This window comes from Blennius ocellaris, assembly GCF_963422515.1.
Source record: "Blennius ocellaris genome assembly, chromosome: 8".
Classification (NCBI taxonomy): domain Eukaryota; kingdom Metazoa; phylum Chordata; class Actinopteri; order Blenniiformes; family Blenniidae; genus Blennius; species Blennius ocellaris.
In genome coordinates this window covers 441,037-467,536 of record NC_137657.1, presented here as the reverse complement: position 1 = coordinate 467,536, position 26,500 = coordinate 441,037, and the positions used below count along the sequence as shown (strand labels likewise).

General features: G+C 43.0%; 1 protein-coding gene across 1 annotated transcript in view; it reads left to right on the top strand.

Moving 5' to 3' along the window:
• mc2r (melanocortin 2 receptor) overlaps window positions 1-26,500 on the top strand; it is a gene marked incomplete at both ends in the record, with an annotated part of 73,659 nt that overhangs the window by 17,326 nt on the left and 29,833 nt on the right. The window contains one exon of the mRNA XM_080501267.1: window positions 12,000-12,345. Within this exon, the coding sequence (XP_080357393.1) occupies window positions 12,000-12,345 (346 nt within the window). The remainder of the gene's footprint in view (window positions 1-11,999; window positions 12,346-26,500) is intronic.

Here is a 26,500-nt window from a genome sequence, read left to right as displayed (position 1 = left end):
GTCAAGACTAAACACCAGAGTTACTGTAGTCAAGACTAAACACCAGGAGTTACTGTAGTCAAGGCTAAACACCAGAGTTACTGTAGTCAAGACTAATCACCAGAGTTACTGTAGTCAAGACTAAACACCAGGAGTTACTGTAGTCAAGGCTAAACACCAGAGTTACTGTAGTCAAGACTAAACACCAGAGTTACTGTAGTCAAGACTAAACACCAGAGTTACTGTAGTCAAGACTTAACACCAGGAGTTACTGTAGTCAAGACTAAACACCAGAGTTACTGTAGTCAAGACTAAACACCAGGAGTTACTGTAGTCAAGACTAAACACCAGAGTTACTGTAGTCAAGACTAAACACCTGGAGTTACTGTAGTCAAGACTAAATACCAGGAGTTACTGTAGTCAAGACTAAACACCAGAGTTACTGTAGTCAAGACTAAACACCAGGAGTTACTGTAGTCAAGGCTAAACACCAGAGTTACTGTAGTCAAGACTAAACACCAGGAGTTACTGTAGTCAAGGCGAAACACCAGGAGTTACTGTAGTCAAGACTAAACACCAGGAGTTACTGTAGTCAAGGCGAAACACCAGGAGTTACTGTTGTCAAGACTAAACACCAGAGTTACTGTAGTCAAGGCTAAACACCAGGAGTTACTGTAGTCAAGACTAAACACCAGTTACTGTAGTCAAGACTAAACACCAGGAGTTACTGTAGTCAAGGCTAAACACCAGAGTTACTGTAGTCAAGACTAAACACCAGGAGTTACTGTAGTCAAGACTAAACACCAGAGTTACTGTAGTCAAGACTAAATACCAGAGTTACTGTAGTCAAGACTAAACACCAGGAGTTACTGTAGTCAAGACTAAACACCAGAGTTACTGTAGTCAAGACTAAACACCAGGAGTTACTGTAGTCAAGACTAAACACCAGAGTTACTGTAGTCAAGACTAAACACCAGGAGTTACTGTAGTCAAGGCTAAACACCAGAGTTACTGTAGTCAAGACTAAACACCAGAGTTACTGTAGTCAAGACTAAACACCAGGAGTTACTGTAGTCAAGACTAAACACCAGGAGCTACTGTAGACAAGACTAAACACCAGAGTTACTGTAGTCAAGACTAAACACCAGGAGTTACTGTAGTCAAGACTAAACACCAGGAGCTACTGTAGACAAGACTAAACACCAGAGTTACTGTAGTCAAGACTAAACACCAGGAGTTACTGTAGTCAAGGCTAAACACCAGAGTTACTGTAGTCAAGACTAAACACCAGGAGTTACTGTAGTCAAGACTAAACACCAGGAGTTACTGTAGTCAAGACTAAACACCAGGAGCTACTGTAGACAAGACTAAACACCAGAGTTACTGTAGTCAAGACTAAACACCAGGAGTTACTGTAGTCAAGACTAAACACCAGGAGTTACTGTAGTCAAGACTAAACACCAGGAGCTACTGTAGACAAGACTAAACACCAGGAGTTACTGTAGTCAAGACTAAACACCAGGAGTTACTGTAGTCAAGACTAAACACCAGGAGCTACTGTAGACAAGACTAAACACCAGAGTTACTGTAGTCAAGACTAAACACCAGGAGTTACTGTAGTCAAGGCTAAACACCAGAGTTACTGTAGTCAAGACTAAACACCAGGAGTTACTGTAGTCAAGACTAAACACCAGAGTTACTGTAGTCAAGACTAAACACCAGAGTTACTGTAGTCAAGACTAAACACCAGGAGTTACTGTAGTCAAGACTAAACACCAGGAGTTACTGTAGTCAAGACTAAACACCAGAGTTACTGTAGTCAAGGCTAAACACCAGAGTTACTGTAGTCAAGACTAAACACCAGGAGTTACTGTAGTCAAGGCTAAACACCAGAGTTACTGTAGTCAAGACTAAACACCAGAGTTACTGTAGTCAAGACTAAACACCAGGAGTTACTGTAGTCAAGACTAAACACCAGGAGCTACTGTAGACAAGACTAAACACCAGAGTTACTGTAGTCAAGACTAAACACCAGGAGTTACTGTAGTCAAGACTAAACACCAGGAGTTACTGTAGTCAAGACTAAACACCAGGAGCTACTGTAGACAAGACTAAACACCAGAGTTACTGTAGTCAAGACTAAACACCAGGAGTTACTGTAGTCAAGGCTAAACACCAGAGTTACTGTAGTCAAGACTAAACACCAGAAGTTACTGTAGTCAAGACTAAACACCAGGAGTTACTGTAGTCAAGACTAAACACCAGGAGCTACTGTAGACAAGACTAAACACCAGAGTTACTGTAGTCAAGACTAAACACCAGGAGCTACTGTAGACAAGACTAAACACCAGGAGTTACTGTAGTCAAGCCTAAACACCAGGAGTTACTGTAGTCAAGACTAAACACCAGGAGCTACTGTAGACAAGACTAAACACCAGAGTTACTGTAGTCAAGACTAAACACCAGGAGTTACTGTAGTCAAGACTAAACACCAGGAGTTACTGTAGTCAAGACTAAACACCAGGAGCTACTGTAGACAAGACTAAACACCAGGAGTTACTGTAGTCAAGACTAAACACCAGGAGTTACTGTAGTCAAGACTAAACACCAGGAGCTACTGTAGACAAGACTAAACACCAGAGTTACTGTAGTCAAGACTAAACACCAGGAGTTACTGTAGTCAAGACTAAACACCAGGGGCTACTGTAGACAAGACTAAACACCAGAGTTACTGTAGTCAAGACTAAACACCAGGAGTTACTGTAGTCAAGACTAAACACCAGGAGTTACTGTAGTCAAGACTAAACACCAGGAGTTACTGTAGTCAAGGCTAAACACCAGAGTTACTGTAGTCAAGACTAAACACCAGGAGTTACTGTAGTCAAGACTAAACACCAGAGTTACTGTAGTCAAGACTAAACACCAGGAGTTACTGTAGTCAAGGCTGCAGTAGCTGGTGCAGGAAAATGTGAGGGACAAGGAATCCACCCTGGTCTGGACCAGCAGCGACAGCATATTGTCCACCAGGTCCACAGCCGAGTCGTCTCCCAAACCAGGCAGGGCTGACAGACAGTCTGTCCTCCCTCTCAGCAGGCAGTCTGTCCTCCCTCTCAGCAGACAGTCTGTCCTCCCTCTCAGCGACAGACAGTCTGTCCTCCCTCTCAGTGTCAGTCTGTCCTCCCTCTCAGCAGACAGTCTGTCCTCCCTCTCAGCGGCAGACAGTCTGTCCTTCCTCTCAGTGTCAGTCTGTCCTCCCTCTCAGCAGACAGTCTGTCCTCCCTCTCAGCAGCAGACAGTCTGTCCTCCCTCTCAGCAGACAGTCTGTCCTCCAGAGCAGGAGCAGCTTGAGAGCGGTGAGGGACAGACAGCTTCATGGCCTGACGAGTGGACTGCTGGTCTCAGGCTGCGACCATCAAGTAATACCTGGACTCATCTTCGGTGATTCCACAGTCTTCTAGCTCTTGGACATGTTGGATCCAGGAAGCCGGTCGTTCTGCCAAAAGTCAGGAGCCTCAAAGCCTCAAAGGTGAAAACTGCTGAGGCGAGGAGACGAGGACGAATGGAGGACGAAGCGTCTTCTGCTTCCTCAAACATGTTCCAGACGGGGTCACCGATGGCAGAACCACCTTCTGTGTCTTCTTCATCAATCACTGGGTTTGAAATGACCATGATGATGAAATATGGTTAAATTCAGCCTCTTCGTGGTCAAAACTCTGATCCTCCATAATGTAAACACAACTTGGGCCCAGCGTGTCTCCTACTTGTGATGTCATGCTATTATCGTCTGCTACTTCCGGACTGGTCAGAAGCGGTTCACCGAGCAGCGAAACTAGCGCTGTTTATCGGCTATTTTCTCGCAGATTGCCATGTTGTAACATTTTACCCTTGGACCAGTTGTCATAAAAAATGTCCCTAGAAGCGACAGCCAGAGTGTTTTGGAGGTCAAATTTTCATTTCACTAGGACTTTAAGTGCACATGCGCAGTAGCAGAATTTTAGAAAAATGTTTTCAAAATGTTTTGTCTTGGGGGGCCATTTGCAAAAAGTTGTGATTTCAGTGAATCCTAGCAAAATTGTCATGTGTTGGGATTTATGGTTGGTTATTAGCATAAATAATTACTGTAAGTAATGGATTACTGAAAGTAATTTAGAAAAAATTGGAATTACTAATGAAGTAAACGTTAGTTACTCATCAGCAACTCCTAGAGTAATTGAGTTTAACTCAAAAGTTAATAAATTATCAAAAATAATTTACTAATGAAAAATTATTAATTTGCATAAATTGGTTATTTATCAAATAATAATTAAATCGGGGCACCACCAGCTAGGCTGGAAATAGCTAATACCAAATTTCAGTCTCGTTTGTCAAAAAGGGTTATTTAAGTAAAGTTAATATTTCTGTGTAAATATAACAATATTAAATAACAAGGAAGGTGTGAGATTCGAGCACAGACTGTTACAAACCAGTGAATTGTCAACAATAAATACACAATGATTATCAAGAATCGATCAATTCAGTTAAAATGCATTTATTAACAAAAAGTATTTATTCAAAAATAATTCATAAATCATTTATTAAAACAACACAATTAAGTAATAAACAATCAAACATGAAGATCTAATCTATTAAACAGCAAACACTATGTACAAAGAAAGAGGGTGTGTGTGTGTGTGTGTGTGTGTGTGTGTATGTGTGTGTGTGTGTGTGTGTGTGTGTGTGTGTGTGTGTGTGTGTGAGTGAGTGAATGTGTGGGTGTGTGGAAGCCTGAGTGGGGTGTAATGACCACGAACGTCCACCAGGTGGCGGCAGGCGTTGGAGGGTCAGTGTCAGTGGGTGTAATGACCTCGAACAGACACTAGATGGCGGCAGGCGTCTGGTTCGAGGCAGTAACCGGAACGACCACTAGGGGCGCGGCGGCGCACGGAGGGAGAATGCAATGACTCGACTTGTCCACCGAGTGGCGGTCTTTCAAGAGATTGCAATCACCAACGCGGCCACCAGAGGCGCTCAGCGCCCTCTTTCTGGACGGCGTGACATCACTGTGCTCGTGCACGGCTCGTGAGCCTGCTTGGAGCGCGCCTGGGGGCTCGTGTCTGAGAAATCCCAGGGACAGTGAACTACACACGGTCACAGAAGCGCATGGAGAAACAGCCGTGGCTGCTTTTACGCGATTGTTTAGTGAGGGAGAGGAAAAGAGAGAAAGGAGAGGAAGGAGGGGGAGAAAGGGCAGTGGACAAGATTGATCTAGCTCTGCACACTGTCTTGGACTGCACAGTAGTCCAGAAATGATCTGTGCAGATTGAGAGAGAGAGAGAGAGAGAGAGAGAGAGAGAGAGAGAGAGAGAGAGAGAGAGAGAGAGAGAGAGAGAGAGAGAGAGGAGGTTCGCGTGGATGTAAATCCAACGCGCAGACACAGATGGGTTGGAAACAGGGATCGGCGTCCCTGACTTCAACACAATAATAAACACACAGCAATATTACAGTCACGTTATTCTCATTGCCTGCCCAGACTCTAAGCCTTACTCAGTTTGACGAGGGTGAACGTGCTGCCGGCGGTCGGTGAAAATCCGTTGATTTCCCGGCTGCGAGTTTGTTTTCTCTGGCGTCCCAGGTAAACAAGCTAAAATGGTCTGTGGACAGGGAAAAGTCCACAGGATGATCCGAGGAGGATCAAGCGCTTCTTGTGAGGAGGGGAGAAGAAGCGGCTTCAGGTCTGCATGCGGGAGGACGGTGCGCTGCCAGCTGCACACTCGGACTCCGGTGAAGAAGGAAAAAAAAGGAAAAAGGGAAAAGTAGAAGTAGTTCCACGGTGGTTCTCGGCTCGTCCGGCCCGGTGTGGAACTCCGGGCCCGGTCAGCGGGCACACGTGGCACTTCGTCTCTGTGCGAAACGGATGCGTCTGTCTTTACGCAGGTTTCAACATTGGAGAGGAAGAAATACCCCCGCGGGGGTTTTTTATACCTTTTGTTATGGTGTCGTGTTTCCGGTGGGCTCTGGGTCATGTGGACCAATCCTGAAGGAGGGCCCGCCCTGGACATTCCAGTTGGTGAGGGAGCTCTCGTGCGCCCCCTGCCGTTGGCCTCCAGTATTGCACCTTGAAGGGGGGGGGGGGGGGGGGGGGGGTGTCCCGGGGGGATCACATGACCAATGGGACTTTTTCAGTTGTAGGCATGTGGTCCTTTGTTCTCAAAACGTGGTCCCCCCTCCCCCCTCCATGAGGTTGAGTGGACCCAACACATGTAAATGGATTCCAAAACTCTATGAAAGTCTTCCATTGTCACTTGAAAACATTGCCTTTGGCTACTAGAACACAAGCTAACTGACTAGCATTAGCAGTGAAGAGAATAGAATCATTCTAAAATCAAATAAGACTTATTTTGTCATATGTACTGTATAATTTACCATTAAATCAATTTCAAACTTTTGCTGTTTGATGATAACTGCTAATTATCACCTCCTCTGCTTGACTAGCATTAGCATTTCAAAGAAGTGAGAAGTTACATGTGCTACCTTTTACCATGACAAATGTTATCAATGTAATAATTTATTTATTGTATGAGCATATACCGAAGCTGATGATCAGCATTTGGGAAATTAATATCAGTATGAGTTAATTGAAAACTAGGGATGCGCAAGTACACCACTATCTGTATCTGTATCTGTTGAACCATCTAAATTATCTGTATCTTTATCTGAACTCGGAGTGGGCATGGCCTAAACTGGAAGTGGGTGTGGTTCAAGTGAAACTGGGTGGTGCTTAAATCTGTACATTATTTTAAGTTTAAAATTGATATGGATTGATCAGAAGTTGCTTTATTTATTGTTTATTTGCAAACTATTTACAGAACAGCCTCAGAATTGAGATTCAATGTTGTATATACATTAAAAAAACGATGTACTATATACAGCATATAAAGCTCAATTTGTAATATTTATTTTTACAATACACAATAAACATATAGACTACTTTGTGTGTATGTGTGTAAGTGGTCTGTAAGACAGTTTATTTTGTAATGATGTGTGTGAACCAGGTGATTCATGTAAACATCCAGAGGTGCAAACAGGAAACAATTTGTCAGCCTTGTTCACTGTATTCTTCTCAAAAGCACCACGTTCAGTACGAGCAAAGTTTCCAACTGACTTTACACCAGCAGCCAAACTAAGAGCAAGCAGACGGTAAAAAACAAAAACGCAACCAGAGTGGAGGCAGTGTCCGACGCGACATGAGCTGTTTTCAGCTCTGTCTCGTCAAATGCACCACGTACGTTACGAAACAAGTTCACCAAGTAACTTTAAATATCATACAAACCGAAACAGAGGCGAGCTGAAGAAAACCTGAGGTGTACTGAAGTAAGCAACACTCACTCTCTGTGTGTGTGCAAGCTGCTGCAGTGATGTGTGTAGGGAGGAGCAGGCGATATGTGTGACTGGCCAATCACAGAGCGTGAAGACACTCAGTTACCAAATGAGGATTTCCCTTCAACACAAGCATGGATATGGACAAGTTTTACTCGTACCATGCTCGTACTCATGAACATTGTTTTATACGTACCATATACATCCCTATTGAAACCCATGCTAATATTACACACACTTGTTTGTACCATGTTCGCTATACATTATATGACTCATCTAGAAGCTCCCTTGTGTTGCAGTTATTTCATTATGAAGGTGTAGTCGACCATTAAATCATTTTTAAAACTCTTGTCTGTTTGGTCTGAATGTTTAGTCATTAGCATTAGCATGTCAAGTAGTTGACAGAAGAAAAAAATTAAACAAAGAAAAAAAGTCAGAGCAGCTCATTTCTACTCTGCTCACATAATGTCTACCCAGGGAAACTGAAGAAACATTTGTAAAGAAAACAGTGTGATTGTCTCTTCAGCAAATATTTTCTTCAGATTTTGACTGCTGGTCTTTTCACCTAACAGCATTCGCACTGAGCTAATTAAAACATTACACTGACATTTACAGCACATTCTCCTGTAATGAAATATATTTTTTTAATTAACAGTGAACTCCTGTCAGCATCGTTTTCTGTTGCTTGTCTAAAGTAGAAGCAGTAATATCAAATAACGTGACTGAATCATTCACCCAAAGAAACAAAGATGAAAAAAATTACTTTAAGGGTGACTGCAGTGTTCCTATAATTCAGTGGTACTCATTAAAAAAAAAAAATGTGACTGGAGTGGAGGCAGTGTCCGACGTGACATGAGCCATTTTCAGCTCTGTCTTATCAAATGCACTGCATACGTTACGAAACAAGTTCACCAAGTAACTTTAAATACCATACAAACGGAAACAGAAGCGAGCTGAAGAAAACCTGAGGTGTACTGAGTGCAACAGTCACTCTCTGAGCTGCCGGTAGAAATGTGTGTGTCAGAGGGGCGGGCTCTGTGTGTGACTGGCCAATCACACAGCGTGAAGACACTCAGTTACCAAATGAGGATTTTCCTTCAGCACGAACATGGATATTGACGAGTTTTACTCGTTATGCTCGTACTCGTCAAAAATGCATTGTCCTTACCGGAGTATCTGGCTCATCCCAAGTGCTCATCCCTCCACCTTGGGGGCTGCATCCTGCATGTTTTAGCTGTCTCACAACTACATCACACTTGAATACAACAAGGGGCTCATTATCTGGTGATTTTACAAGCTTGATGGTGACATCATCATTAGATTGAGGCACTGAAGCAGGGAGGGAGCTAAAACATTCAGGATGATGGCCTACGAGGCCCTTAGTTGACCACAAGCGCTCTGATTTATTGGAGAAAAACTAATTTCTGATGCCCAAAAGCAAACAGACAAGCAAATGACATTCAATTTATCCTGACCGCTTCTGACTGAAGCGGCTCTTGTTCAACTCAAAACAATGACATCTGTGGCATCTTGTTCATCTGTTGGATAATCAGACACCTTTTATACAAAAATGATACTTGGAGCCACTCAAAAGGCAACTTTTCTGAAACACTGCTACTATGCACCACAGTTGTAGTGAATAGTTTTACGTGTAGAGAGTGTCATGACTCCCAGTCCACATTCTCCTGTGACTTGGTAGTTTTAGAATTGAGGGTCAGCATAATAACAATCCAACTTGGTCATCTGTCCATATAAATGCTCGTTTATAGTGCATTGTTCTTTATGTGCACATGTGTGTAGTTTTCATTATGAAAAACAAAGTTTACGCAGCAATTTTTGGAAACTTTAAACAATGCCATTATGGTAGTTGTCATTATCTCTTAAGAATTGTATTATAGTTTTTAAGCAAAAACAAGAACAAATGAGAAAATATGTATTTTATTTGATAGCACTGTATTTAATCCCGAGGGGAAATCCATACCGAATTGATCCATCAGTTCAGCCACACAGAGCAGCACTCAAGGGGAGCTGGGGGGATCTGAGGGTCTTGCTCACAGACATGCAGTGCAGGTTTTTTGGGACCATATATGGTCGCCTTGTTCTCGATAAAGCCAAACACCAGCAAGCTCATGATGTTCTTAATAACACCACTTTTTTGTTACATTGAACTTAATGGAACATGGTTTAATAAATTCTATTTGAATTGTTTGTTGCTACTGTTGAATTAATAAATTGAATGAAGGCAAGAAAAGGGTTTATTGAGTTGCTAAGCTATGTCAGACTGAAAGCATTTCCAATACAAAGTGGTGAGATTGTTTTGGGATTGCCAGTGCAAAGAGGGATCACATGGATTTGGAATTCATTAAATAATTATTATAATCATCTTATCTCTGCAGACCATGAAAATTGCAAAGAGTCTTATTACAAAACATGAAACTAAATGACCTGTTGGACTCTGGATAAATTTACCTATTGGAGAATATATAGATGTAATTCTCCTGGTCAAATCACATTGCATGTTCACTGAAGAGAAAAGAGTTTGTTGGGCTTGTAAATCATGTCGCATTACTGTATTTCGACAGATAAATATCAAGTAAAGAGACTTTCCTCACTAACAAAGAAACCACACTGGGTTTGGATTTCTAAAGGCCAGTAACTGCGATCATGGTAATCTCCAGAAGAACAACCGGCTCCCTGGAAACTCTGTGACTCATTGATTTTCTGCTCTTTCTGTGAATACTGCAAGAAAGACCGATGTGGTGCCATGACAGGAGGTCATCAACGAGCTGTGAGCTAGCCACCAGCCTGCGGTGAAAACAGGCTGGTTTTTCTACTGTATGTTCTGCCATAAAGCATGACAGAAAGTGGGGTTTCCTCAGTTTTCAAAAAACCTGAAGCATTGCTTTGATTAAACCGCATCCATGTTGGGTTGGATGCTCTTCTTCTTCACCCAGGCATCCCCTAAAATATGCCACTCCGACCAATCGAGCCAATCTAGCGATCGCATGTTAGTGTGACCCAGTTTGATGCAGTTCCTGTTCCGCTGACAGTTTCCAGCTCTGGCTTCTTTCTTGCCCTGCGGTTCTAAGATAGCACTCGTCTTGTCACACGGTCCTGAGAGGGAGCGAGCGTGAGCCCAATCCACTTAAGAGAGTCTGAGTATTTGGTGTGACAGTTTCCTGGTTGGTAATAATAATAAATATAGACGACTAAAAGCCATCAGATCCTGAGGGCTGAACACAGGCGCTGGATAACAAACAGCTGAACCCGGTCTGTGATGTTTGAGATTTCCCTCCTGGTCTCAGCAGGAGAGATTACCTGGAACACACTGAACACAGGCCAATCTGGAAAATGATTTGTATATTTCTTGGTCTGTTGATGGAAATGTGTCCACAAAGTCCAGAATACTACTTGAGAGAGTGTGTGTGTGAGTTATGTCTGGCATGACCTTCAATGCATCCAGTTTGTGGATCAGAGGCTAGAACATCATCAGGCTTAAAGGTACTGCACTCAATTGGTTCCGATTATATTCACCAGACAGGTTCCACTTCATTCATGTTGACGATAACTCCACACTGAGGTTAAACATGGAGTTCCACAGGGTTCTGTCTTAGGTCCTATACTTTTTACTTTATATACGCTTCCTGTAGGGAATATCATTAAAAAGAACAGTCCATTAACTTCCATTGTTAAGCAGATGACACACAAATCTGTTTATCTATGAAACCTGACAATAATAACCAACTTTCTAAACTAGAAGCTCGTCTTGAAGATATAAAGGATTGGATGAGCTGTAATTCCCTGCTCCTGAGCGCAGATAACATTAAAATTATTATATTTGGGCCAAAACATCTGCGAAACAAATTATCTATAGATGTAGTCACACTGGATGGTATTACTTTGACCTCCAGTACTACTGTGAGGAACCTGGGAGTTATTTTTGACCAGGATTTATCCTTTAACTCACATTAAACAAATCTGCAGGACTGCTTTTTTTTAACCTACGCAATGTTTCCAAAATTAGAAACATGCTAATTCAGAATGATGCCGAATAATTAATCTACGCGTTTATTACTTTGAGAGTAGACTATTATAACTCCATATTATCAGGGTGTCCAAATAACTGCTCAAAAATAACTAAAATGACCATCCATCCATCCATCTATTCATCCATCCATCCATCTATTCATCCATCCATCCATCCATCCACTGAGTTGGGATATTATAGCTGTTGTTGACACTACTGTACATTTTAAATTATACAAAAGTATGCGATGTAATATATAATAGCATATATTAGTAACAAGGTGGGACTTTAACAACATCTAGGTCTGCCTTAAGCATAAAAAAATTAAGGATTAAAATAATTTTTAAATGAATTTTTATTAAAAATGATTTTTAATTTGAAGAGAAGTTCTATAAAGATTTGTAAATATATATATATATATATATATATATTATTATTATTATTATTTTTTTTTTTTAAATTAATTAATAAAACATTTTTATTTTAAAGTGTTTCCCAACCTTATTAAGGAAGTAAAGAAGACTGATTCCACTTTAACTGTACCATTTATTTTAATCCACATGTTTCAGTTGAATGCTTGCTTTTGCTGGGGTTACTTTTCGTCTTGTTGCCATTAAAGAGATATTTCTTGTCGCAGTGTCGTCGTTGAACCAGTCAGACTGTCCTGAGGTGAGGGTGCCATTCCCCGTCTTCTTCACCATGGGAGTTGTCAGTCTGGCGGAGAACCTCCTGGTGGTAGTGGCTGTGATCTGGAACAGAAACCTCCACTCGCCCATGTACTGCTTCATCTGCAGCCTGGCTGCTTTCAACACCATTGCAAGCCTCACCAAGACCTGGGAGAACCTGATGATCGCGTTCGCCGACGTCGGACAGCTGACGAAGGAAGGTTCCTCTGAGACCAAGCTGGACGATGTGATGGACTCCCTGCTGTGCATGTCGTTTGTGGGCTCCATCTTCAGCTTCCTGGCCATCGCCATGGACCGGTAGATATACAGACCTCCAGGCCCCGCTTCCACGAGTGAAAACTCATCACTTGTGTTTACACAGCAACATTTTGAAAACAATGTCCATTTGAAATAGCAGAAACACTGAAAATGATATAATGATATAGCTGGCATTGCCAGGCCACAAGTTGGCTCTGGAGTTTGTTTCTGTAATGATGCCACACACCCACCCAGAACAATACAGTGTACATGTTAACAATAGTGAGAACACGGACATTCGTATGGACAGACCACCCAGATGGATTGTTGTTACGATGACTCAACATTGAAACTACCGAGTCCCAGGAATCCCAAGTCCATCTGCTCGCATGTTCAGAAGAACTCTTTACTACATTCTCCGTGTGCATACGCAGTAGCAGTGTTTCAGGAAAAGTTGTGTTTTCCCCGTTTCCATGCAGATGGATTCAGAGCATTTTCTAAAAGTTGTGTTTTTAGGAACTCTGAGCACTGTTGTTGTGTAAACGTACACCAAAAACCTTTTGAAAGTTTTCTGTTTTCACATGAAAATGTGTAAATGAGGCCCAAGACAGATTCCATAAATCCACCGAAAACGAGGATTCCAGGGGTACGTCCGAAAAGTCCCTCCTCTCTCCTTCTCTGTGGATAACCCCTGGATGATGTCACTGGGTTAAGGAAAAGGGTTAGGAGGCTTCCTAAAGGAGTTAAGGAAAGGTGTTAGGAGGATTCCTAAAGGAGTTAAGGAAAGGTGTTAGGAGGCTTCCTAAAGGAGTTAAGGAAAATGTTATGAGGCTTCCTAAAGGAGTTAGTGAAAGGTGTTAGGAGGCTTCCTAAAGGAATTAAGGAAAGGTGTTAGGAGGCTTCCTAAAGGAGTTAGTGAAAGGTGTTAGGAGGCTTCCTAAAGGAGCTAGTGAAAGGTGTTTGGAGGCTTCCTAAAGGATTTAGTGAAAGGTGTTAGGAGGCTTCCTAAAGGAGTTAAGGAAAGGTGTTAGGAGGCTTCCTAAAGGAGTTAAGGAAAGGTGTTAGGAGGCTTCCTAAAGGAGTTAAGGAGATGTTTTAGCCTCCTATCGCCTTAGTGAAAGGCGATAGGAGGCTTCCTAAAGGAGTTAAGGAAAGGTGTTAGGAGGCTTCCTAAAGGAGTTAAGAAAAGGTGTTAGGAGGCTTCCTAAAGGAGTTAAGGAAAAATGTTGCGAGGCTTCCTAAAGGAATTAAGGAAAAGTGTTAGGAGGCTTCCTAAAGGAGTTAAGGAGAGGTGTTAGGAGGCTTCCTAAAAGAGTTAAGGAAAGGTGTTAGGAGGCTTCCTAAAGGAGTTAGTGAAAGGTGTTAGGAGGCTTCCTAAAGGAGTTAAGGAAAGGTGTTAGGAGGCTTCCTAAAGGAGTTAGTGAAAGGTGTTAGGAGGCTTCCTAAAGGAGTTAAGGAAAGGTGTTAGGAGGCTTCCTAAAGGAGTTAAGGAAAATGTTATGAGGCTTCCTAAAGGAGTTAGTGAAAGGTGTTAGGAGGCTTCCTAAAGGAATTAAGGAAAGGTGTTAGGAGGCTTCCTAAAGGAGTTAGTGAAAGGTGTTAGGAGGCTTCCTAAAGGAGCTAGTGAAAGGTGTTTGGAGGCTTCCTAAAGGATTTAGTGAAAGGTGTTAGGAGGCTTCCTAAAGGAGTTAAGGAAAGGTGTTAGGAGGCTTCCTAAAGGAGTTAAGGAAAGGTGTTAGGAGGCTTCCTAAAGGAGTTAAGGAGATGTTTTAGGAGGCTTCCTAAAGGAGTTAAGGAAAGGTCTTAGGAGGCTTCCTAAAGGATTTAAGGAGAGGTGTTAGGAGGCTTCCTAAAGGAGTTAAGGAAAGGAGATAGGGGGCTTCCAAAAGGAGTTAGTGAAAGGTGTTCGGAGGCTTCCTAAAGGAGTTAAGGAAATGTGTTAGGAGGCTTCCTAAAGGAGTTAAGGAAAGGTGATAGGAGGCTTGCTAAAGTAGTTAGTGAAAGGTGTTAGGAGGCTTCCTAATTGAGTTAAGGAGAGGTGTTAGGAGGCTTCCTAAAGGAGTTAAGGAAAGGTGTTAGGAGGTTTCCTAAAGGAGTTAGTGAAAGGTGTTAGGAGGCTTCCTAAAGGAGTTAAGGAAAGGTGTTAGGAGGCTTCCTAAAGGAGTTAGTGAAAGGTGTTAGGAGGCTTCCTAAAGGAGTTAGTGAAAGGTGTTAGGAGGCTTCCAAATGGAGTTAAGGAGAGGTGTTAGGAGGCTTCCTAAAGGAGTTAAGGAAAGGTGTTAGGAGGCTTCCTAAAGGAGTTAGTGAAAGGCGATAGGAGACTTCCTAACGGAGTTAAGGAAAGGTGTTAGGAGGTTTCCTAAAGGAGTTAGTGAAAGGCGATAGGAGGCTTCCTAAAGGAGTTAAGGAAAGGTGTTAGGAGGCTTCCTAAAGGAGTTAAGGAAAAATGTTGCGAGGCTTCCTAAAGGAATTAAGGAAAAGTGTTAGGAGGCTTCCTAAAGGAGTTAAGGAAAGGTGTTAGGAGGCTTCCTAAAGGAGTTAGTGAAAGGCGATAGGAGGCTTCCTAAAGGAGTTAAGGAAAGGTGTTAGGAGGCTTCCTAAAGGAGTTAAGGAAAGGTGATAGGAGGCTTCCTAAAGTAGTTAGTGAAAGGTGTTAGGAGGCTTCCTAATGGAGTTAAGGAGAGGTGTTAGGAGGCTTCCTAAAGGAGTTGGGAAAGGTGTTAGGAGGCTTCCTAAAGGAGTTAGTGAAAGGTGTTCGGAGGCTTCCTAAAGGAGTTAAGGAAAGGTGTTAGGAGGCTTCCTAAAGGAGTTAAGGAAAGGTGATAGGAGGCTTCCTAAAGGAGTTAAGGAAAAGTGTTAGGAGGCTTCCTAAAGGAGTTAAGGAAAAGTGTTAGGAGGCTTCCTAAAGGAGTTAAGGAAAAGTGTTAGGAGGCTTCCTAAAGGAGTTAAGGAAAGGTGTTAGGAGGATTCCTAAAGGAGTTAAGGAAAGGTGTTAGGAGGATTCCTAAAGGAGTTAAGGAAAAGTGTTAGGAGGCTTCCTAAAGGAGTTAAGGAAAGGTGTTAGGAGGATTCCTAAAGGAGTTAAGGAGAGGTGTTAGGAGGCTTCCTAAAAGAGTTAAGGAAAGGTGTTAGGAGGCTTCCTAAAGGAGTTAAGGAAAAGTGTTAGGAGGCTTCCTAAAGGAGTTCAGGAAAAGTGTTAGGAGGCTTCCTAAAGGAGTTAAGGAAAAGTGTTAGGAGGCTTCCTAAAGGAGTTAAGGAAAAGTGTTAGGAGGCTTCCTAAAGGAGTTAAGGAAAAGTGTTAAGAGGCTTCCTAAAGGAGTTAGTGAAAGGCGATAGGAGGCTTCCTAAAGGAGTTAAGGAAAGGTGTTAGGAGGCTTCCTAAAGGAGTTAAGAAAAGGTGTTAGGAGGATTCCTAAAGGAGTTAAGGAGAGGTGTTAGGAGGCTTCCTAAAAGAGTTAAGGAAAGGTGTTAGGAGGCTTCCTAAAGCAGTAAAGGAAAAATGTTACGAAGCTTCCTAAAGGAGTTAACGAAAAGTGTTAGGAGGCTTCCTAAAGGAGTTAGTGAAAGGCGATAGGAGGCTTCCTAAAGGAGTTAAGGAAAGGTGTTAGGAGGCTTCCTAAAGGAGTTAAGGAAAGGTGTTAGGAGGATTCCTCAAGGAGTTAAGGAAAGGTGTTAGGAGGATTCCTAAAGGAGTTAAGGAGAGGTGTTAGGAGGCTTCCTAAAGGAGTTAAGGAAAAATGTTGCGAGGCTTCCTAAAGGAATTAAAGCTGCAAGCAGCATTGGTCGGGACCTCGAGACTGCCCGTCGGGGGGGTGGCTATGAACGGTTAATTAAAAAAAATATTATTTAAGCAAAAAAAAAAAAAAAAAAAAATTAGTACTTTTATTTTGAAAAAACGGCGTCGGAACCAGCTAATTAGCTAGTGATGTGTGACCGCAGCACCCCCATTAGGCAACCTACCAAATTTCAGCTCAATCGAACAATGTTTACTAGCATGCTAATGGGCATGCTATGCCGCAAGCTAGCGGATACACCTGAAAATCTCAGTGTGGTACTCCCCAGGTTGCCCCGATCCCAAATCTGGTCTTACTTCAATTCTAGTGTGAATGACACTGCACTTATGGAACAATAAAGGTTTTTCAAAAACTTCCACCGACATGAATTATATGGCCTCAGGCCAGGCCTCCTACGGAGGTCAGTGTGGGACATGAGACTGACCTGGTGGAGTGCCGGGCCTAGGAGGCCCGGCCTTTGTCGGCGTGAACGAAGGTGTGAATGATGCATCAATGAAGGTTTTTCACAAACTTTCACCGACATGAATTACATGTCTCAGGCCAGACCTCGTACAGGTTTTGCATGTCCTCATGACAGGAGAACATGAGACATGAGAGTGAGGTCCGGTCACATGAGAGTAACCTGACCTGAGAATGACTGGTGAGGTCACTCTCAGGTCAAACTGCAGGATATGACAGGCTGTCAATCACACAGCAGTGATGAGCCTGAAGCTACAGGAAGCTGCCCATATATGGAGTGATGCACTGACCAATCACAGTGGAGAATTTCACAGCTGCGGCGAGCGCGGACACTCTGACGTCAGAGTGTGAGACAGGGAGGATTATATTAGAAGATTTTGCGAACAACTGCTCTTAATCTATACTTATCGGGGGAGTATTTGGACAAAAATACCATACTTTTGTAGGAATTTTTGTCCTCTTTAATACTGTCTGGGTTTGGAAGCAGTCAGAGGTAAACTTTGGACACCAGGGGGCGCTGTTTGGCAGGAACGGCAGATTTGGTTCCATCCGCTATAGTGTTAAGATTTCGGACGAGAAAAATGTTACTGTGTCGCTTTAACTCGTCATTCTGGGGACTTGTTTTGGAATTTTCCCCACATATGTTACATCCTCTTGTTCGGCAGGGTCTCGTGGGCGTGGCGATGCCCTCGGTTTGTGGCTGAGAGTCACGGTTTGCAAACAGTTAAGAGTAGTTCGGGGACTTTAAAATCGTTGATTTTGGGGGAGAAATTTCGGTTTCCCCATGTTAATGGATGACAGGAGCCAAAAAGGCGATTAGGGGGTGGGGAGCTTGGACGGCTAATAAAAATTAAACTGGACTAGGTAAGAAAATTTCCCTCTAGAGTTCAGTAGTAAACAATCTCCTCTATTTTTGTATATCTCAATTGAACCGATGCGACCTTCGCCCTATGAGGAGTTAAATTTTCCGTTTCGGCCTTTTTTTCCCTTTTTTGGGCGAACACCTTACATTGAAAGGCAAATAGCCGGCTTCCTGTTGGAGTTAGGTCAAAAGTTAGAGCACGTGAGTCGTAGGGGTCGAGTAGACGAATAAATTTCGTATTCGCGACATTTCTCTACGACATTCCTACGGACCGTGGCGGGCGATTGCAATTTTCTAGGTGGCGCTAGAGAGCCATTTTTGGATTTTTTGGGAATTTTTTGACGTGAGATTGTGGAGTGCCACACTTTTGACGAGTCTCCCAAATTTGGTGAGTTTTTGAGCGTGTTTAGGGGGTTCGGAGGGCCCGCACTTTTGGCGACGACGAAATCCAAAAGAGACCTGCCGTTGGCTGGGCCTAGGGCCCACCCGTTGGCGAGGTCCCTAATTAAGGAAAAGTGTTAGGAGGCTTCCTAAAGGAGTTAAGGAGAGGTGTTAGGAGGCTTCCTAAAAGAGTTAAGGAAAGGTGTTAGGAGGCTTCCTAAAGGAGTTGGGAAAGGTGTTAGGAGGCTTCCTAAAGGAGTTAGTGAAAGGTGTTAGGAGGCTTCCTAAAGGAGTTAAGGAAAGGTGTTAGGAGGCTTCCTAAAGGAGTTAGTGAAAGGTGTTAGGAGGCTTCCTAAAGGAGTTAAGGAAAGGTGTTAGGAGGCTTCCTAAAGGAGTTAAGGAAAATGTTATGAGGCTTCCTAAAGGAGTTAGTGAAAGGTGTTAGGAGGCTTCCTAAAGGAATTAAGGAAAGGTGTTAGGAGGCTTCCTAAAGGAGTTAGTGAAAGGTGTTAGGAGGCTTCCTAAAGGAGCTAGTGAAAGGTGTTTGGAGGCTTCCTAAAGGATTTAGTGAAAGGTGTTAGGAGGCTTCCTAAAGGAGTTAAGGAAAGGTGTTAGGAGGCTTCCTAAAGGAGTTAAGGAAAGGTGTTAGGAGGCTTCCTAAAGGAGTTAAGGAGATGTTTTAGGAGGCTTCCTAAAGGAGTTAAGGAAAGGTCTTAGGAGGCTTCCTAAAGGATTTAAGGAGAGGTGTTAGGAGGCTTCCTAAAGGAGTTAAGGAAAGGAGATAGGAGGCTTCCAAAAGGAGTTAGTGAAAGGTGTTCGGAGGCTTCCTAAAGGAGTTAAGGAAATGTGTTAGGAGGCTTCCTAAAGGAGTTAAGGAAAGGTCATAGGAGGCTTGCTAAAGTAGTTAGTGAAAGGTGTTAGGAGGCTTCCTAATTGAGTTAAGGAGAGGTGTTAGGAGGCTTCCTAAAGGAGTTAAGGAAAGGTGTTAGGAGGTTTCCTAAAGGAGTTAGTGAAAGGTGTTAGGAGGCTTCCTAAAGGAGTTAAGGAAAGGTGTTAGGAGGCTTCCTAAAGGAGTTAGTGAAAGGTGTTAGGAGGCTTCCTAAAGGAGTTAGTGAAAGGTGTTAGGAGGCTTCCAAATGGAGTTAAGGAGAGGTGTTAGGAGGCTTCCTAAAGGAGTTAAGGAAAGGTGTTAGGAGGCTTCCTAAAGGAGTTAGTGAATGGCGATAGGAGACTTCCTAACGGAGTTAAGGAAAGGTGTTAGGAGGTTTCCTAAAGGAGTTAGTGAAAGGCGATAGGAGGCTTCCTAAAGGAGTTAAGGAAAGGTGTTAGGAGGCTTCCTAAAGGAGTTAAGGAAAAATGTTGCGAGGCTTCCTAAAGGAATTAAGGAAAAGTGTTAGGAGGCTTCCTAAAGGAGTTAAGGAAAGGTGTTAGGAGGCTTCCTAAAGGAGTTAGTGAAAGGCGATAGGAGGCTTCCTAAAGGAGTTAAGGAAAGGTGTTAGGAGGCTTCCTAAAGGAGTTAAGGAAAGGTGTTAGGACGCTTCCTAAAGGAGTTAAGGAAAGGTGATAGGAGGCTTCCTAAAGTAGTTAGTGAAAGGTGTTAGGAGGCTTCCTAAAGGAGTTAAGAAAAGGTGTTAGGAGGTTTCCTAAAGGAATTAGTGAAAGGTGTTAGGAGGCTTCCTAAAGGAGTTAAGGAAAGGTGTTAGGAGGCTTCCTAAAGGAGTTAAGGAGATGTTTTTGGAGGCTTCCTAAAGGAGTTAAGGAAAGGTCTTAGGAGGCTTCCTAAAGGAGTTAGTGAAAGGTGTTAGGAGGCTTCCTAAAGGATTTAAGGAGAGGTGTTAGGAGGCTTCCTAAAGGAGTTAAGGAAAGGTGATAGGAGGCTTCCTAAAGGAGTTAGTGAAAGGTGTTTGGAGGCTTACTAAAGGAGTTAGTGAAAGGTGTTAGGAGGCTTCCTAAAGGAGTTAGGGAAAGGCGATAGGAGGCTTCCTAAAGGAGTTAAGGAAAGGTGTTAGGAGGCTTCCTAAAGGAGTTAAGGAAAGGTGTTAGGAGGCTTCCTAAAGGAGTTAGTGAAAGGTGTTAGGAGGCTTCCTAAAGGAGTTAGGGAAAGGCGATAGGAGGCTTCCTAAAGGAGTTAAGGAAAGGTGTTAGGAGGCTTCCTAAAGGAGTTAAGGAAAGGTGTTAGGAGGCTTCCTAAAGGAGTTAAGGAAAGGTGTTAGGAGGCTTCCTAAAGGAGTTAGTGAAAGGTGTTAGGAGGCTTCCTAAAGGAGTTAAGGAAAGGTGTTAGGAGGCTTCCTAAAGGAGTTAAGGAAAATGTTATGAGGCTTCCTAAAGGAGTTAAGGAAAGGTGATTGAAGGCTTCCTAAAGGAGTTAAGGAAAGGTGATAGGAGGCTTCCTAAAGGAGTTAAGGAAAGGTGATTGGAGGATTCATAAAGGAGTTAAGGAAAGGTGTTAGGAGGCTTCCTAAAGGAGTTAAGGAGAGGTGTTAGGAGGCTTCCTAAAGGAGTTAAGGAAAGGTGTTAGGATGCTTCCTAAAGGAGTTAGTGAAAGGTGTTAGGAGGCTTCCTAAAGGAGTTAAGGAAAATGTTATGAGGCTTCCTAAAGGAGTTAAGGAAAGGTGAAAGAAGGCTTCCTAAAGGAGTTAAGGAGAGGTGTTAGGAGGCTTCCTAAAGGAGTTAAGGAAAGGTGATGGGAGGCTTCCTAAAGGAGTTAAGGAGATGTTTTAGGAGGCGTCCTAAAGGAGTTAAGGAAAGGTGATAGGAGGCTTCCTAAAGGAGTTAGTGAAAGGTGTTTGGAGGCTTCCTAAAGGAGTAAAGGAAAGGTGTTTGGATGCTTCCTAAAGGAGTTAAGGAAAGGTGTTAGGAGGCTTCCTAATGGAGTTAAGGAGAGGTGTTAGGAGGCTTCCTAAAAGAGTTAAGGAAAGGTGATAGGAGGTTTTCTAAAGGAGTTACGGAAAGGTGTTAGGAGGCTTCCTAAAGGAGTTAAGGAAAGGAGATAGGAGGCTTCCAAAAGGAGTTAGTGAAAGGTTCCGAGGTTCGGAGGCTTCCTAAAGGAGTTAAGGAAAGGTGTTAGGAGGCTTCCTAAAGGAGTAAAGGAAAGGTGATAGGAGGCTTCCAAAAGGAGTTAGTGAAAGGTGTTAGGAGGCTTCCTAAAGGAGTTAAGGAAAGGTGTTAGGAGGCTTCCAAAAGGAGTTAAGGAAAGGTGATAGGAGGCTTCCTAAAGGAGTTAAGGAAAGTGATAGGAGGCTTCCTAAAGGAGTTAAGGAGATGTTTTAGGAGGCTTCCTAAAGGAGTTAAGGAAAGGTCTTAGGAGGCTTCCTAAAGGAGTTAAGGAAAGGTGTTAGGAGGCTTCCTAAAGGAGTTAAGGAAAGGTGTTAGGAGGCTTCCTAAAGGAGTTAAGGAAAGGTGTTAGGAGGCTTCCTAAAGGAGTTAGTGAAAGGTGTTAGGAGGCTTCCTAAAGGAGTTAAGGAAAGGTGTTAGGAGGCTTCCTAAAGGAGTTAAGGAAAATGTTATGAGGCTTCCTAAAGGAGTTAAGGAAAGGTGATTGAAGGCTTCCTAAAGGAGTTAAGGAAAGGTGATAGGAGGCTTCCTAAAGGAGTTAAGGAAAGGTGATTGGAGGATTCATAAAGGAGTTAAGGAAAGGTGTTAGGAGGCTTCCTAAAGGAGTTAAGGAGAGGTGTTAGGAGGCTTCCTAAAGGAGTTAAGGAAAGGTGTTAGGATGCTTCCTAAAGGAGTTAGTGAAAGGTGTTAGGAGGCTTCCTAAAGGAGTTAAGGAAAATGTTATGAGGCTTCCTAAAGGAGTTAAGGAAAGGTGAAAGAAGGCTTCCTAAAGGAGTTAAGGAGAGGTGTTAGGAGGCTTCCTAAAGGAGTTAAGGAAAGGTGATGGGAGGCTTCCTAAAGGAGTTAAGGAGATGTTTTAGGAGGCGTCCTAAAGGAGTTAAGGAAAGGTGATAGGAGGCTTCCTAAAGGAGTTAGTGAAAGGTGTTTGGAGGCTTCCTAAAGGAGTAAAGGAAAGGTGTTTGGATGCTTCCTAAAGGAGTTAAGGAAAGGTGTTAGGAGGCTTCCTAATGGAGTTAAGGAGAGGTGTTAGGAGGCTTCCTAAAAGAGTTAAGGAAAGGTGATAGGAGGCTTTCTAAAGGAGTTACGGAAAGGTGTTAGGAGGCTTCCTAAAGGAGTTAAGGAAAGGAGATAGGAGGCTTCCAAAAGGAGTTAGTGAAAGGTTCCGAGGTTCGGAGGCTTCCTAAAGGAGTTAAGGAAAGGTGTTAGGAGGCTTCCTAAAGGAGTAAAGGAAAGGTGATAGGAGGCTTCCAAAAGGAGTTAGTGAAAGGTGTTAGGAGGCTTCCTAAAGGAGTTAAGGAAAGGTGTTAGGAGGCTTCCAAAAGGAGTTAAGGAAAGGTGATAGGAGGCTTCCTAAAGGAGTTAAGGAAAGTGATAGGAGGCTTCCTAAAGGAGTTAAGGAGATGTTTTAGGAGGCTTCCTAAAGGAGTTAAGGAAAGGTCTTAGGAGGCTTCCTAAAGGAGTTAAGGAAAGGTGTTAGGAGGCTTCTTAAAGGAGTTAAGGAAAATGCTATGATGCTTCCTAAAGGAGTAAAGGAAAGGTGATAGGAGGCTTCCTAAAGGAGTTAGTGAAAGGCGATAGGAGGCTTCCTAAAGGAGTTAAGGAAAGGTGTTAGGAGGCTTCCTAAAGGAGTTAAGTTAAGGTGATAGGAGGCTTCCTAAAGTAGTTAGTGAAAGGTGTTAGGAGGCTTCCTAATGGAGTTAAGGAGAGGTGTTAGGAGGCTTCCTAAAGGAGTTGGGAAAGGTGTTAGGAGGCTTCCTAAAGGAGTTAGTGAAAGGTGTTCGGAGGCTTCCTAAAGGAGTTAAGGAAAGGTGTTAGGAGGCTTCCTAAAGGAGTTAAGGAAAGGTGATAGGAGGCTTCCTAAAGTAGTTAGTGAAAGGTGTTAGGAGGCTTCCTAAAGGAGTTAAGGAAAGGTGTTAGGAGGTTTCCTAAAAGAGTTAAGGAAAGGTGATAGGAGGCTTTCTAAAGGAGTTACGGAAAGGTGTTAGGAGGCTTCCTAAAGGAGTTAAGGAAAGGAGATAGGAGGCTTCCTAAAGGAGTTAAGGAAAGGAGATAGGAGGCTTCCAAAAGGAGTTAGTGAAAGGTTCCGAGGTTCGGAGGCTTCCTAAAGGAGTTAAGGAAAGGTGTTAGGAGGCTTCCTAAAGGAGTAAAGGAAAGGTGTTAGGAGGCTTCCAAAAGGAGTTAAGGAAAGGTGATAGGAGGCTTCCTAAAGGAGTTAAGGAAAGTGATAGGAGGCTTCCTAAAGGAGTTAAGGAGATGTTTTAGGAGGCTTCCTAAAGGAGTTAAGGAAAGGTCTTAGGAGGCTTCCTAAAGGAGTTAAGGAAAGGTGTTAGGAGGCTTCTTAAAGGAGTTAAGGAAAATGCTATGATGCTTCCTAAAGGAGTAAAGGAAAGGTGATAGGAGGCTTCCTAAAGGAGTTAGTGAAAGGCGATAGGAGGCTTCCTAAAGGAGTTAAGGAAAGGTGTTAGGAGGCTTCCTAAAGGAGTTAAGGAAAGGTGATAGGAGGCTTCCTAAAGTAGTTAGTGAAAGGTGTTAGGAGGCTTCCTAATGGAGTTAAGGAGAGGTGTTAGGAGGCTTCCTAAAGGAGTTGGGAAAGGTGTTAGGAGGCTTCCTAAAGGAGTTAGTGAAAGGTGTTCGGAGGCTTCCTAAAGGAGTTAAGGAAAGGTGTTAGGAGGCTTCCTAAAGCAGTTAAGGAAAGGTGATAGGAGGCTTCCTAAAGTAGTTAGTGAAAGGTGTTAGGAGGCTTCCTAAAGGAGTTAAGGAAAGGTGTTAGGAGGTTTCCTAAAGGAGTTAGTGAAAGGTGTTAGGAGGCTTCCTAAAGGAGTTAAGGAAAGGTGTTAGGAGGCTTCCTAAAGGAGTTAAGGAGATGTTTTAGGAGGCTTCCTAAAGGAGTTAAGGAAAGGTCTTAGGAGGCTTCCTAAAGGAGTTAGTGAAAGGTGTTAGGAGGCTTCCTAAAGGAGTTAAGGAAAATGTTATGAGGCTTCCTAAAGGAGTTAAGGAAAGGTGATTGAAGGCTTCCTAAAGGAGTTAAGGAAAGGTGATAGGAGGCTTCAAAAAGGAGTTAAGGAAAGGTGATTGGAGGATTCATAAAGGAGTTAAGGAAAGGTGTTAGGAGGCTTCCTAAAGGAGTTAAGGAGAGGTGTTAGGAGGCTTCCTAAAGGAGTTAAGGAAAGGTGTTAGGATGCTTCCTAAAGGAGTTAAGGAAAGGTGTTAGGAGGCTTCTGTAAAGGAGTAAAGGAAAGGTGTTAGGAGGCTTCCAAAAGGAGTTAAGGAAAGGTGTTAGGAGGCTTCCTAAAGGAGTTAAGGAAAGGTGTTAGGAGGATTCCTAAAGGAGTTAAGGAAAGGTGATAGGAGGCTTCCTAAAGGAGTTACGGAAAGGTGATGGGAGGCTTCCTAAAGGAGTTAGTGAAAGGTGTTAGGAGGCTTCCTAAAGGAGTAAAGGAAAGGTGTTTGGAGGCTTTCTAAAGGAGTTAAGGAAAGGTGATAGGAGGCTTCCTAAAGGAGTTAAGGAAAGGTGTTAGGAGGCTTCCTAAAGGAGTTAAGGAAATATGTTTGGAGGCTTCCTAAAGGAGTTAAGGAAAGGTGTTAGGAGGCTTCCTAAAGGAGTAAAGGAAAGGTGATAGGAGGCTTCCTAAAGGAGTTAAGGAAAGTGATAGGAGGCTTCCTAAAGGAGTTAAGGAGATGTTTTAGGAGGCTTCCTAAAGGAGTTAAGGAAAGGTCTTAGGAGGCTTCCTAAAGGAGTTAAGGAAAGGTGTTAGGAGGCTTCTTAAAGGAGTTAAGGAAAATGCTATGATGCTTCCTAAAGGAGTAAAGGAAAGGTGATAGGAGGCTTCCTAAAGGAGTAAAGGAAAGGTGTTAGGAGGCTTCCTAAAGGAGTTAAGGAAAGGTGTTAGGAGGATTCCTAAAGGAGTTAAGGAGATGTTTTAGGAGGCTTCCTAAAGGAGTTAGGGAAAGGTCTTAGGAGGCTTCCTAAAGGAGTTAGTGAAAGGTGTTAGGAGGCTTCCTAAAGGAGTTAAGGAAAGGTGTTAGGAGGCTTCTTAAAGGAGTTAAGGAAAATGTTATGAGGCTTCCTAAAGGAGTTAAGGAAAGGTGTTAGGAGGCTTCCTAAAGGAGATAGTGAAAGGTTTTTATGAGGCTTCCTAAAGGAGTTAAGGAAAGGTGTTTCGAGGCTTTCTAAAGGAGTTAAGGAAAGGTGATAGGAGGCTTTCTAAAGGAGTTAAGGAGATGTTTTAGGAGGCTTCCTAAAGGAGTTAAGGAAAGGTGATAGGAGGCTTCCTAAAGGAGTTGGGAAAGGTGTTAGGAGGCTTCCTAAAGGAGTTAGTGAAAGGTGTTCGGAGGCTTCCTAAAGGAGTTAAGGAAAGGTGTTAGGAGGCTTCCTAAAGGAGTTAAGGAAAGGTGATAGGAGGCTTCCTAAAGTAGTTAGTGAAAGGTGTTAGGAGGCTTCCTAAAGGAGTTAAGGAAAGGTGTTAGGAGGTTTCCTAAAGGAGTTAGTGAAAGGTGTTAGGAGGCTTCCTAAAGGAGTTAAGGAAAGGTGTTAGGAGGCTTCCTAAAGGAGTTAAGTAGATGTTTTAGGAGGCTTCCTAAAGGAGTTAAGGAAAGGTCTTAGGAGGCTTCCTAAAGGAGTTAGTGAAAGGTGTTAGGAGGCTTCCTAAAGGAGTTAAGGAAAATGTTATGAGGCTTCCTAAAGGAGTTAAGGAAAGGTGATTGAAGGCTTCCTAAAGGAGTTAAGGAAAGGTGATAGGAGGCTTCCTAAAGGAGTTAAGTAAAGGTGATTGGAGGATTCATAAAGGAGTTAAGGAAAGGTGTTAGGAGGCTTCCTAAAGGAGTTGAGGAGAGGTGTTAGGAGACTTCCTAAAGGAGTTAAGGAAAGGTGTTAGGATGCTTCCTAAAGGAGTTAGTGAAAGGTGTTAGGAGGCTTCCTAAAGGAGTTAAGGAAAATGTTATGAGGCTTCCTAAAGGAGTTAAGGAAAGGTGATAGGAGGCTTCCTAAAGGAGTTAAGGAGAGGTGTTAGGAGGCTTCCTAAAGGAGTTAAGGAAAGGTGATGGGAGGCTTCCTAAAGGAGTTAGTGAAAGGTGTTAGGAGGCTTCCTAAAGGAGTAAAGGAAAGGTGTTTGGAGGCTTTCTAAAGGAGTTAAGGAAAGGTGATAGGAGGCTTTCTAAAGGAGTTAAGGAGATGTTTTAGGAGGCTTCCTATAGGAGTTAAGGAAAGGTGATAGGAGGCTTCCTAAAGGAGTTACGGAAAGGTGATGGGAGGCTTCCTAAAGGAGTTAGTGAAAGGTGTTAGGAGGCTTCCTAAAGGAGTAAAGGAAAGGTGTTTGGAGGCTTTCTAAAGGAGTTAAGGAAAGGTGATAGGAGGCTTCCTAAAGGAGTTAAGGAAAGGTGTTAGGAGGCTTCCTAAAGGAGTTAAGGAAATATGTTTGGAGGCTTCCTAAAGGAGTTAAGGAAAGGTGTTAGGAGGCTTCCTAAAGGAGTAAAGGAAAGGTGATAGGAGGCTTCCAAAAGGAGTTAGTGAAAGGTGTTAGGAGGCTTCCTAAAGGAGTTAAGGAAAGGTGTTAGGAGGCTTCCAAAAGGAGTTAAGGAAAGGTGATAGGAGGCTTCCTAAAGGAGTTAAGGAAAGTGATAGGAGGCTTCCTAAAGGAGTTAAGGAGATGTTTTAGGAGGCTTCCTA